At 52.9% G+C, this 12,914-nt stretch overlaps 1 protein-coding gene across 2 annotated transcripts in view; it reads right to left on the reverse strand.

Annotated features, from left to right (window-relative positions):
- Positions 1–12,463, reverse strand: part of MYO1F (myosin IF) — a 36,862-nt gene extending 24,399 nt beyond the window's left edge. For both annotated transcript variants that reach the window (XM_081499299.1, XM_081499297.1), the window contains exons 1-6: positions 12,331–12,463; positions 2,069–2,206; positions 1,510–1,599; positions 1,328–1,422; positions 862–949; positions 651–740 (exon numbers count right to left, since the gene is read on the reverse strand). In XM_081499299.1, coding sequence (XP_081355425.1) covers positions 651–740; positions 862–949; positions 1,328–1,422; positions 1,510–1,599; positions 2,069–2,206; positions 12,331–12,333 — 504 coding nt within the window. In that variant the 5' untranslated portion in view covers positions 12,334–12,463. The remainder of the gene's footprint in view (positions 1–650; positions 741–861; positions 950–1,327; positions 1,423–1,509; positions 1,600–2,068; positions 2,207–12,330) is intronic.
- Between the last annotated feature and the right edge of the window lie 451 nt (positions 12,464–12,914).

Here is a 12,914-nt window from a genome sequence, read left to right on the forward strand (position 1 = left end):
AGTTGTGTCCAACTCTTTGCGACCCCACAGACTGTAGCCCACCAGGCTCCTCTGTCCATGGGATTCTCCAGGCAAAAATAGTGGACTGGACAGCCATTCCCTCCTCCAGGGAATCTTCCTGATTCAGGGATCAAACTTGGGTTTCCTGAAGTACAGGGAGATTCTTTACCATCTGAGCCACCACATCATCATCCCATTCCAACAGAGGAGACCCACAAGGTTACATTGGTTTTTTGTTTTTTTTTTTTTGTGGTCCAAGCCACACATCCAAACAGTGACAGAAAATGATGACAAACCCAAATCTGTTTACCTATTCTGTCTTTCATTAGGCTCAGCATAGCACCTGACACAAAGAAGGACTCCAAGAAGCATTTGATGAAAGAAAGAATGAATGAGGGAATAAATGGGACCTGAAATGCAAACAGGAACTGACATAGCCTAGTTGTAGCCAGGGGAGGAGTATTCAAGAATGGTACATGAACGTGTCTTGGCCTCCACAGAGCTGCTGATGGGGGACTTTTTTTTCAGAGGGATCATGAACAGGAAGCCAGTCTCCCATTGAGGAGCAGGTATTTCCTGTACTCTTGAGCATATAGGTAAAGGAAAGAGACAGAGACAGAGACAAACAGCGTAAGGCCACAGAGACTCACAAAGCGACTGGAGTTATTGTTGCGCACTGTCTTGGCATTGCCAAAGGCTTCCAGCAGCGGGTTTGATTGCAGGATGATATCTTTAACGTGCTGGGGAAAGAGGCAGGTGGGGGCGGGAAGAGGTCAGATTGAGGTGGGGTGTGGGAGTTTGGAGGTGAGCAGATGAAATTCCGTGTGGGGAGACCTGGTCCTGCTTCCTGTTTTGCCTTACCTGGACCTTCTCGCCTCCGCCCGAAACCTTGGAGATGTAGCCCATGATATATTTGGCCGCCACTGTCTTCCCAGCTCCACTCTCTCCACTGAGGGATGGGTGAGGGAAAGGATGATGGGTGACCAGGGGTGGAGGAGGTGCCCTTTCCAGCTGGGGCTCTGATCATTCATTCATTGATGCCTATTGGGTGCCAAGTAATAGCCCAGGCTATTGGGGATACCATAGTGAACAAGACGGATCTAAATCTCTGTCCTTCTGACACTTAGATGGAACAGGTGGTCAATACAGAATGAATGCATAAAATACATCATGGATCAGATGGTGAGAAGCTAAGTAGAGTGGGGCTGGGGGTGGAGAGGGACAGCGAGGCTCTGTTTGGATCAGGAGTTCCAATTAAACCTCCCTGGGGTGGTGATGCTATTTGAGGGGGCCTTGGGGAGGAGGGTCTGTGGTTCCCACTCTGTACCTGATGATGACACACTGGTTCTCACAATCTATAAGCATGTTCCGGTACATATTGTCGGTGAGGGCATAGATGTGCGGGGGATTCTCATACTGGGCCTGGTGGGAGAGATCAGGGCTCAGCCTAGGTCTAAGGTCAGTGGGGAGGCCTTGGGGCTGTGGGTCCCACCCAGCCCCTCGCCTCACCGCGCCCTGGTAGAGGTCGATCTCGCGGTCTGTGAAGTAGGGCATCTGCTTGAAGGGGTTTACAGAGATGAGCACGGAGCCAATGTAGGTCTGGGGTGGAGGTGGTTAAGGGCCATGCAGCGTCCTGGCAAGCTGTGTCCCTCAAGGGGCCCTGTCCTCCCCTCCTCCTGCTCCCTTGAGGCCTCCTAGAGCCCTGTGGCTTGGAGGAAGAGATGGAGAAACTCCAGGTGTCTTAGGAAAAAACTGAGCTGATCCAGGAAGAGGGGAACAGAGGGTGCTGTGCCTGAGTTACCCCAGAGCAGAGGGAGCAGTGAAAACCACGGCCACCCCCAACTGGAGCCCCACTGTCACTGCGCTGTCCCCTGTGTCCTAACGCCCCATGCTCTTGCTGCCCATCCCCACTCTGTTCCTGTGCTCAGGTATGCGTGTCCCTTCCGTGCTGCAGCCTCTCTTTCATCCTCCCTTGCCCTCATCCACCCACCATCCCTCCATCCACTGATCAGTCATCCTCCTGTCCCTGAGTCCTGCATCTGCCCACCCCGCCCACGGCCCAGGGTACAAAGATGTAGTCATCCATGAAGCGCTTGCGGAGGTTGCCCACGATGGCATCCTCAGTGATCTGGGGTAGAAGCACCATGTCGTCCACGCCGCTCTGCTTCACATTGTGGCTCTGCCAGTGGAAGCGCTCCTTGCTGCCCTGGGGGTGGGGGCGGTGGGGTGATGGTGAGCCCCTGCAGGGGGCATGGCAGGGGCTGGTGCCTCAGCACTCCTCCCCTTCCCACCTGGCTCACCTACATCATCAGCTTCTGATGCTGTCCCCTTGCCCACCTGCCACCTCCCTCCCTCCTTCCCCATCTCAGGGAGGACAGGAGAGGGAGACAAGGTCTAGTCCCAAAAGAGGAGGACAGACAGAATGACAGCTTGGATGTGTCCCTCAGCCCTCTCTCTTTTGGTTACCAACCAGCATCCCTCCACTTTGTATCCCGTTGCCATGGAGCAGAGGGTGATACCTGGCCCAGTGGGGCAGAGTGTGCTTGGGGATCTGGCAACTGTGGGAAGGGAGGAGGGCGTCAGGCAAGGCTTGATGGGGGAGCTCACCCACCCTCTCTCTCACATTCCCAGCCCATCTCTCCCCCGCTTGGCCCAGGCTGAGTTCCTGACTTCTCCCTGGCATTTGACCCAAGATGCTTGCTCCTCGGAAGAAAAGCTATGATGAACAGAGTATTAAAAAGCAGAGACATCATTTTGCTGGCAAGGTTCCATATAGTCAAAGCTATGGTTTTTCCAATAGTCATGTATGGATGTGAGAGTTGGACCATAAAGAAGGGTGAGTCCTGAAGAACTGATGCTTTCAAACTGTGGTGCTGGAGAAGACTCTTGAGAATACTTTGGATAGCAAGGAGATCAAACTAGTCAATCCTAAAGGATATCAACCCTGAATATTTATTGGAAGGACTGATGCTGAAGCTGAAGCTTCAACACTTTGGCCACTTGATGTGAAGAGCTGACTCATTGGGAAAGACTCTGATCTAAGAAAGATTGAAAGCAAAAGAAGGGGGCGGCAGAGGATGAGATGGTTGGATGGCATCACCGACTCAACAGACATGAGTTTGAACAAACTCTGGGGGATAGTGAAGGACAGGAAAGCCTGGCGAGCTGCAGTCCATGGGGTCGCAAAGAAATCGGACATGACTGAGTGACTGAACAACAACGTTTCCACCTCAAGATGACCTTCTTCCCCCCACTTGCTTCCTCCTACCTTGAGGTCCTCCTAGCCCATCCCTGAGATTCTCTCAGTCACCACGTATCTGTGATCTCTGCCTCAGTGCCCTGCTATGACCTTGGTCCTCAGCTCCCCCCAGCCTTCCCACTACCCCTGCTGTGGTCTCCATCCTTAGAGAGCCAGTTCCGGCACATTCCAAGCTGCCACTTTCCCTTTACATTTTCTCCCTTAGCTTTTCATCAGCTGACACCTTCCTTAGGCCCCAAGGAGGAGACTCAGACACAGATTCCCCATTTAAACTCCTCCTCCAGGAAGCCTGCCAGGAATGCTCTCTCCTTTTAGCCCAGCTGAGCTCATCCAGCACCTTAAACACTTCAGCACACTGGCTCGCTCAGGCGCTCTCTGCCTCTGTTCAATATACCCTGTCATGGAGGGGTCGGCGCACAGAGTAGTGGCGACCTGGAGCTCTCCTAGCTGGTAACTCATGCTCAGACAAGGTGTCCCTCCTGCAGGAATCCCCACACCCACCAGACCTGGAGCTCCTAGAGGGCAGGGATTTGGACTGAGTCCTTTCTCAGCCCCCGCAGGGAGGACCTGGCAAGGGACAAGGGCAAAGAAAGAAACCCAGCTTCAGAGGAAGCCCCCAAGAGCAAAGATGCATATGTGATAAGACGCTTCAGTCATGTCCGACTCTTTGCAACTCTATGGACTGTGGCTTACCAGGTACTCTGTCCATGGGATTCTCCAGACAAGAATTTTGGAGTGGGTTCCCATACCCTCCTCCAGGGGATCTTCCCGACCCAGGGATTGAACCTGCAGTTCTTATGTTCCCTGTATTGGCAGGCAGGTTCTTTACCACTAGCACCACTTGGGAGGCTCAAGAGCAAAGGTACTGGGAACCAAAGTCAGGTCTTCAAAGATGACCAGGACTTGCCAGGAAAATGGTGTGCTGGGCCCATCTGGGAGGGGATTCAGGCAGAGATCAAGTGGGAGGGTCAGCGTGGGCAACTCCAGGGCAGAGGTAGATGAGACGCCAGTCTCTCCCCAGTGCTCCTCAGGGGGCATTGGGGAGCCATAGAAGGTTCCTGAGCAGGGAAGGTGCTAGCTCAGATTCCGGTCATGCTGACAGTCCCTGAGGTGGGGTGGGGGTGGGGATTCATGGAAGAATATCCAGAGACATTAAATGAGCCCAGTTTTAGGTGTGGAGTAGATCTGGGTTCTGATCCTGGCTGTGTGACCTGACACTGCTCTGAGCCTCAGTGACTTCATCTGTAAAATGGGAGAAGCAGCCTTACTTCTCAGGGTTGATAAGAGAGATTAACTGCTTTAGGGGAACAAAGTGGGGAAGGGGGAAGGTTCTTGGAAGAGGGACACTTGACGGAATTAACATTCACCAAGCATCTATGACATGCCCGATGCTGGAGGCAGGTGTTGCCAATTTTTTTTTTCAACTTATTTTGCACTGGGGTATAGCTGGTTAACAATGTTGTGATAGTTTCAGGTGAACAGTGAAGGGACTCAGCCATGCAAGGTGTCACCCATATTATTGGCAATCATCATAGCTCAGTGTGGTGAAGTCTGGGAAGGAGATTGGGGCTTGAGAGGGATTTGACCCTTGACTAAGGATCCAGCTAACCTGGTTCCAAGGATGTGTGGTTCAAATCTGGGGTCATCTGACAGCAAAGGCCAGGTTTTTGCATCTTCATTCATGAGTGGCTGGGCTCCAGGGGGCTTTGGCGATGGTATGTGGAAGCTGAGAAGGGTTTTGATCAAGTACAGGGAGAAAAGGTTCACCAGAGTGAACTGCCAGGGCAAATGCAGAGGTGTGACTGAAGCAGGAAGAGAAAGCAGAGGAGGGAGTGTTTTGGGGAGAGTAAGGGGGAGGAAGAGGCAGGGCTGGAACCCCTGAGACTGCTTCTAGCCTGATTATTGAGAGTGAGTTTTTCTTTCTTTTTTAAAAAAGAACACTTTTATTATTCTTACTGTTATTTATTTATTGGCTGTGCCGTGGAGATTTGCGACCTTGGTCCCCTGACTAGGATTTAACCCATGCCCCCTGGATTGGAAGTGCAGTCTTAACCACTGGACCGCCAGGGAAGTCCCAAGTGTGAATTTTTCCAATGGCAATTATGACCCCATCTCTCTGTCGGTGGCTTCCCATCACTGCCATCCCCATGTAGCCACTCCACAGAGATTTCTTGAGCACCTAGTCTGCGCCAGTAACCTAAGACTTCGGAAAGAACTCTTTCAGTTCCTTACTACCTTGCCTCTAAGTCTTTGCAGATGTTGAGCCCTCTGCCCAGAACATCCTTCCTGCCTGGTTAATAATGCCAATCTAGGGACTTTCCTACTGGTGCAGTGGTTAATAAGCCACCAACCAATGCGGGAGACACGGGTTCAATCCCTGGTCTAGGAAGATCCCACATACTGCGGAGCAACTCAGCCTGCGCACCACAACTCCTGACTCTGCTTGATGCAACTACTGAAGCCTGTGTGCCTAGAGCCTGGGCTCTGCAACAAGAGAAGCCACCACAATGAGAAGGCCTTGTACCTCAACTAGTGAGTAGCCCCGGGTCATGGCAACTAGAGAAAGCATACATGCAGCAGCAAAGACTCAGTGCAGCCAAAAAAAAAAAAAGCCAATCTTTGCTTTTAGATGCGGCTCAAGTGACACCTCTGAGAAGACCTCCTTGATTCCAGGCCAGGTCAAATGCTCCCTCTATATCTGCCAGCTTTCTGGGGATCCCTCTCCATAACCCCATCCCTGATCTGGACGTTGTGAGTGCTATCTGGGGATATACTGCTCCTGGGGGTGCTTTAAGAATTGTGGGAGGACTTCCCTGGTTGTCCAGTGGTTAAGAATCTGCTTGCCAGTGCAGGGGATATAGGTTTGATCCCTGATCTGGGAACTAAGATCCCACTTGCGGTGGGGCAACTAACCTCGCTCCACAACTAGTAAAGTCTGCATACCCTAGAGCCTGTGCTCTGCAACAAGAGAAGCCACCACAATGGGAAGCCTGTGCACCTCAGCGAAGATTAGCCCCTGCTCACTGCAACTGGAGAAAGCCCACAAGCAACAACAAAGACCCAGCATAGCCATAAACAGGTAAATTAATTAATTCAAGAAAAAGAAAGGAGCATCCAGTGTTTAGAAGCTTATGCTGCTCCTGAGGTTAATGTGTCCTACTTGGGGTGGGGGGTGGGGCTGTCTCACTGGCTGAGACACACCTGTGTTGAGGTGTGAGCACCTGGCCACTCCAGTGAGAATTCTTGGGCCACTGGCCGGAGCACTTTCATCTTTCAGTGCACATTATATTCTAAATGACTCTCTCCTGGCCTTGCAGGGGACCACATTCAATGTTTCTGAAAGATGGAAGTTAGTGTGTTTTGCTGCGTGTGAATTTCATTTCAGTGTTTCAAGGGGGCCTGCTGAGATGTTTGGTACAAGAAGCGGGTGCTGGGTGTGATGGGCTTCCTAGGTGGCTCAGTGGTAAAGAATCTGCCTGCCGATACAGGAGACTTGGGTTCTCTCCCTGGGTTGGGAAGATCCCCTGGAGAAGGAGATGGCAACTCACTCCAGTATTCTTGCCTGGAAAACCCCAGGGACAGTGGAGCCTGGCGGGCTACAGAACATGGGGTCACAAAGAGACGGACAAGACAGCGACTGAGCAGCAACAACTGGGTGTGATGCTCTGAGAGCCCTGGGATACAGCAGGAAGGGTAGGCGAGGAAGGACAAGGTTTCGGGAACAGCAGCGTGGAGGGGTTAGCAAGCATGTCCATGGCAGAGGCTGAATTTGGAGGCAGCCAGGACCTGGGGTGGCCGGTTGGGATAAGCAGGGAGCTGTTGACTGGACCCCCAGCTGCTAAAGAACTTCACGCTCACTGGAGGCTCAGAGGGTCCCCCATGGACACCTCAGGGTCAGGAGTCAACTTGGGAGGTCAGGAGGTATAGACAGGGAGAGAGGACTGCTTTTGGACAGTCTGGCCAAGAAGGGGAAGAGGGAAAGAGGCTTTGTGGGGAAGGAGGGGACAGGGGAGTGTATTTTCTGTTTTTAAAGTAAGGAGACCAGCTGGTGTGTTGGTGAGAAGAGCCGATGAAATTTTAAGTACAGGAGATGAAGTGGTGTCATTCAGGGACCTGGTGGGGCTGCCCTTTCCCTGAGTTGGGGTGGGGAGGTTGGGTGCGCGAACTGTAAGTGGATTCTCTCTCTGAAGACCTCAAAGGGTGGGGTGTGGGTGGTAACTATGGTAACCGGGAACAACAATACGTAACAAAAGTTCACGCCCCACTGGCACTTATTTTGTGCCAGACTCTGGTCTAAGCTTTTTCCGTGAATTATCTCATCGCATCCTCTGGGCACATGCCTGGGTCAGTACTCTGATTAGGTCCATTTTGCGAAAGAGAAAACTATGGCCCAGAGAGAGAGGTTAGGTGTCCTCCCTACGGTCACACAGCAGAAAGGGAAGCCTGGTCTGCATCAGGAATGGCTAGGGTTGGTGCTATAGGTCAGATGAGGATGAGGAGGAGACACACATGGTCCTGTCCAGGGTTTCCTCTCTGGGGTCATCCTGATCCCCTTGCTCTTGGGACCCCCTCGGTCTCAGCTGAGACTCCAGGCCACTTCCTTTCTCTGAGGTCAGAGGCCCTGAGGCCGGCTGTGTCTGGCTGGCTCTCTTGGCCCCGAGAACTTGGTTCCTCTTCCTGTCCCTCTCTCCTTTCCCCACCCAGTGGAGTGAGCCTCTGCCTCTAGCAGCCTCTCCTTCTGTGTCCAGCCCCAGGAAGCTGGGACCCCCAGATCCAGCTGAATTCTACACGATCACACAAAAAAACCATGGGTTGTTTGTGGCAGAGAGAGAGGTTTTGTTCAAGAGGGTACAGTGTGAGGGAGGAGAGTCGAGAATTTTGGCAAGAGATGAACTGGGTGTGGGCCTGGCTTGACACTTGGGTATGGGACCCCAGGGAGGCCACTTGACTTCTTCAAGTCTCAGTTGCCCCATCTGTAGAACGGGTGCCATAATAAATCTCCTCCATGGGCTTGCTGAGGTAAATAAACAAGCCAGTGCTGAGAAAAGATCCACTGGGTTGCCTCAGGAAATGGCAGCCAGTGTCCCCAAGAACATTTAGTGAAAGTGGTCAGTGTTTGATAATATAAAGGAGCTGATCAACGTACAGTTGTTGAATGAATAAATGAATGAAGTATCATTGCGATAAGACTGCCTCCTATGTGTCAATGGTGTCCATCTTTCTGTGTCCCTCAAGTCTCCGAGGGTCAAGTTGAAGCTGTTTGTTCCTCCCTTAGGGGTGAGGGTGTAACAGAGAGCTTGTGGTCACAGTTGACCACAAGTCAGATATGACTCAACAGGCTGGAGTTCTTGTGAAAGATAGTCAGGGGCGTGAGGTGACTGGGACGGAAGAAGAGAACATAGTTTCTAACTTCAGCTCTTCAGAGAGGCTCCCCCCACAACTTACAGCAGAGGCATGGGGTTGCAGCTTCCCTGGTGCCAAAGAAGGGAGAACCAAGGGCTGGGGCATTGGAGCCCTGTAGTGAAAACACTTTCTGAACTCCTACTATGCATGGAGGTCTGTGGGGACCAGGCCTAGATTCTGCTCTTGAGTAGCTCAGAAGCGAGTTGTCCAGGGGAGACAGTGATCCCAATCAGACTGCACGAAGAAGAACTGAGGCAATCAGAGAGGGCTTCCTGTAGGAGGCTTAGGCAATCAGAGCAGGCTTCCTGTAGGAGACAGACCTTGAAACATGAATGTTTCAGAATGTTGTCAGTGGTGGCAGCAGGAGCGATGGGCCAGAAGGCCTTGGGTGTGTGTGGGACACCAGGATTCTAGTTGCTTGAATTAAAAACTAGACTATAGGGGTCAGCCCACACCCCCAGGTGGCCTCTCACCTGGAAGGAGGAGGAAGAGGTTGTCGATCAAGGTGGCTGTTCAAAGTGTGACCTTGGGGATCACTGGTTGAAATCCTCTACTATCTTGGGTTGTCCGGCCACTCGCCGAACCTCCCTGCCTCTGTTTTCTCATCGGGCAAATGGGAATATTGAGGACTATGGGCCTCGTGGGCAGCTGTTCAGATTCAACAAGGTGAAGCTTGTCAAGAGGAAACACTAGCCTCTCTCCCCATCGCCAGTGGCAGCAGCAGCAGCAACAGGCGTAAGCTGGCCGATCCCACAGGCTCAGGACACAGGGCCAGGAGGAAGGGCTGGAGGAGCGAGTTTTTGCAATCTGCACCAACTGCTCTGGCCTCCCTGCTCCTGGGTGGTGATGAGCAGAGCCCCAGACTGGAGAGAACAACGAAACAGCCACTTCCTTCCTTGCCAGGGTCCTGCGTGCTGTGGTTGCCAGCTGGTGGTGAGGTGAAGCTGCCGTGGCAGTGGCTGCTGGAGCCGCCCTCAGCCCCTGGCCCCACCCTGGCCCCCTGCTGTGCCCTTGGAGCCTGGGTCCTGCTCTGTAGGGCTCTGGGGACACACCCTGTATCTCTACCCCAAGCAAACAACATTCTCACCTCCAGCAGCTCTCAGGTCTCCCTAAGGGAGGGGTATCTCAGGCTTCTTTGGCCCTAACCAGAGGCCATTCTCCAACATCTGGGGATCCTTGTCCTTCTAGAATCTTTTTCCTTAACCCTCTCTTGGCCTCCAGCCTTTTCTGTCCATCCCCACGACTGCCGCCCCTGGATCAAGCAGCCACATTACTGGTCTCCCAGCTTCACGTCTGTACTTTCAAAACAACCACCATTACCCTCATGTCACCACCATTATCAACTGAGGACAACCAGTTGCTGCCTTTACCTGCCCGTGAGCCTAAGTCAAACAGAAACTGCTGATAACCTTAATGCCAGCTAACATCAAACTGAAGAACGAAGGATTCCACCACCCATTTCCTTACCATCACTCACCACCATCAGCACTCATTACCACCAGCACTAACAACCCATAATAACCAATCACCACCGACAGTAACAACCACGATCACAATAGTAGCCGTCAACAACCACATGTAACCTACCACCATTGAAGCAGCAGTCAGTCGTTATCTAGTCACTAAATCATAACTAGTAGTCACAGACTCTTCTGCGACTCTGTGGACTGTAGCCCACCAGGCTCCTCTTAAACAGGATTTTCCAGGCAAGAATACTGGAGTGGGTTGCTATTTCCTTCTCCAAGGGATCTCCCCGACCCAGGGATCGAACGCAGTGTCCTGTGTTGGCAGACGGATTCTTTACCACTGAGCCACCTAGGAAGCTCAGCATTCAATCATACCCCATTCCAAACCAACAGTGCATCACCACCAGTCCCAAGACAGTCACCCAAATCATCAATGAATGACCAACAGCAAACGAACATCACTGTCACCACCCAACTTCAAACGATGACCAACTGCCATTATTCTAGAGATCAGCCCTCCAGCGGAAAACAAGCAACCGCCAGCCACCAATATTCAACACTAGCTGGCACTAAAAGCAGCCATCACTGCCACCACCACACCACCACCATGGGACAATGGACAGCAACAACCACCATCATGAACAATGACATCAACAACTCAACTCTTCTACAGGAACCAAGAATGAAGCCACACCCATCCATCACCATGGCTAACCCCCACCATGAATATGCATCACCCACAATGGTTCTACTGTGTATGGAGCACATTATGTGCTCTGTGAAGCACTTGACGAACATCATTTCACTGAATCTTTCAACACTCTTTCTGGCATCCAGCACCCCTCCAGGAAGATGTCAGCCCCCCTAGACAGAGGTATTAACCTCATGGATAAATTCCACTCTTGTTTTTTTTTTTTTTTTTTTTTTAATTCGTGATCCTCTTGAGTGAGTTTCTCCCTTCCCAGACCTGGTTGGCCAAGCAAATCATTGACTCAGCATTTCCTTGGGAGGGGTTGCTTTTCTCTCAAGTGGCGAATTATTTCCTGTGTTTCTTTGATCAAGGAGTCTTCCTGGCCTGGCTCTGTCTTGGAAGGGCTTCCATCTCAAGCCCAGAGCTCTAGCTGATGGTTTGCTTGAGTGTTAACCAGAGGGGTCTGTGGCCCGTGATGCCCCATTTATCACTGGCCTTCTGAAATAGGGTGATCTCGCAATCCTTGCCTCCACATTGCGGCAACTGCCAGGAACCCTGCAGTTGTCATTCTTAGCTCTGTGACTGTCCCCAGCCACACGCCCCCATGGACAGGTTGACAAAAAATGAAAGCTGAAGTGGCTTGCAGAGCCATGGAACTTTGGCTGCGGGGGGCGGAGGAGTGACATATATAGCCAGCCAAGTCTCCTCTTCATGTGTGTGACATGATGCTACTGGATCTAGACCGAGGACCATGACCATCTCCACAACCTTATCACCACAGTCATCATCAGACCTCAGTCTCACCAAGTGGTGATGCTTCTAGGTGCCGTGTTTTTTCCCTGCCACCCTCCAGCAGAAGGTACCCATGGTGGTGTGGACAGGTTTCATCTCACCCACTCCTGCTTCTGTGATGACTATTGCCAAACCACCCTGTCACCCACACTGGGATGCTGGCATGCCGCTGTCATGGCAACCCACCACCCATTTGACCCAGCTTTCTCTCACAACTGTGGTGGACTCAGAGAGGCTGGATCCCAAGACCCTCTGAAGGTTCCAGTGGAGAGGATCCCCCAAACACCTTCCACATCCTGAGAGACTTCCAAATATGACATGTGTGGGAACTGAGGCCCGCAGAGGGGGAAGTGACTGGCCCAAGGCCACACAGGGAGATGAGGCACCAAACTCAACTGGGAACTGGGTTCCCCATGCCCCAGGAAAGGGGTTTGTCCCTGCATCTGCAGGCACTGTGTGAGCCTCCAAAACCATCTTCTGTCCTCTGGTTACTGCTCCATCCTTGGTGCCCCATCCCCACTCTGGCATCTTGTCTGCCATCCAATGGGAGCTTGGTGCCCAGTGTGGGATGCTTGGAGCACCTGAGCTGTACTGCAGAATCCCAAAGGGTCTGCTGTGCCCATTCCCATGGTCCCACTTTCCGGTGGTGGCCCCTAGGCACTTCTATCTGACTGGTGCCCCCGACTGCTGAGCTTCAGGGCCCACCCTGAATCACTTACCATGGTGGGGGCTGGTGTCTGGGTCCCTGGGGAGGTGCCTGGACGGGTCGTGGGAGGGGTGCGGGCTCAGGGAGCTCCTGGGGGCGGCTCGGGCATGGCCCTGCTCCTGCTCCTCCGACAGACTCCCGGCCCTAGTTCCTCTTACAACAGCCCCCTTCTCACTTCCTTTGGCGGGAGGGGCCCGCGGCTACCGGGGAGGGAAGCTGAGCCTGGGGGCGGGGAGAGCGCCCAGACGGGGCCCGAGGGAGCTGTTGGTCTGGGGCCCGGAGCCTGAAGGGAGAGGTTAAGGATGGAAGGCAGCAGCTGCCAGACCCCGGGAAACCGGGAAACCGCGTCTCTAACCCCCTCGCGCCCCGCCTCCCGGTCCCCCGGGGACGCGGCTGCAACAAGCGGGACAAGGGTCAGCTGGCTGCGGACTGATTGCTCTGTCCTGGGCTGCTCAGGAGTCTTCCAGACCCACTTGAGATGTGTATCTGCTCTGGGCATCCGGGGTCAAACTCCCACTTCCGAAGCCGCTTCCGCTGGTCCTTCTTCCAGGAGGGACCTTGGGAATCAGGTGCGTTTCTGCCAGGGAGAGAGCAGTG

Source organism: Giraffa tippelskirchi, chromosome 6, assembly GCF_054371585.1.
Source record: "Giraffa tippelskirchi isolate mGirTip1 chromosome 6, T2T-mGirTip1v1.2.pri, whole genome shotgun sequence".
Lineage (NCBI taxonomy): Eukaryota > Metazoa > Chordata > Mammalia > Artiodactyla > Giraffidae > Giraffa > Giraffa tippelskirchi.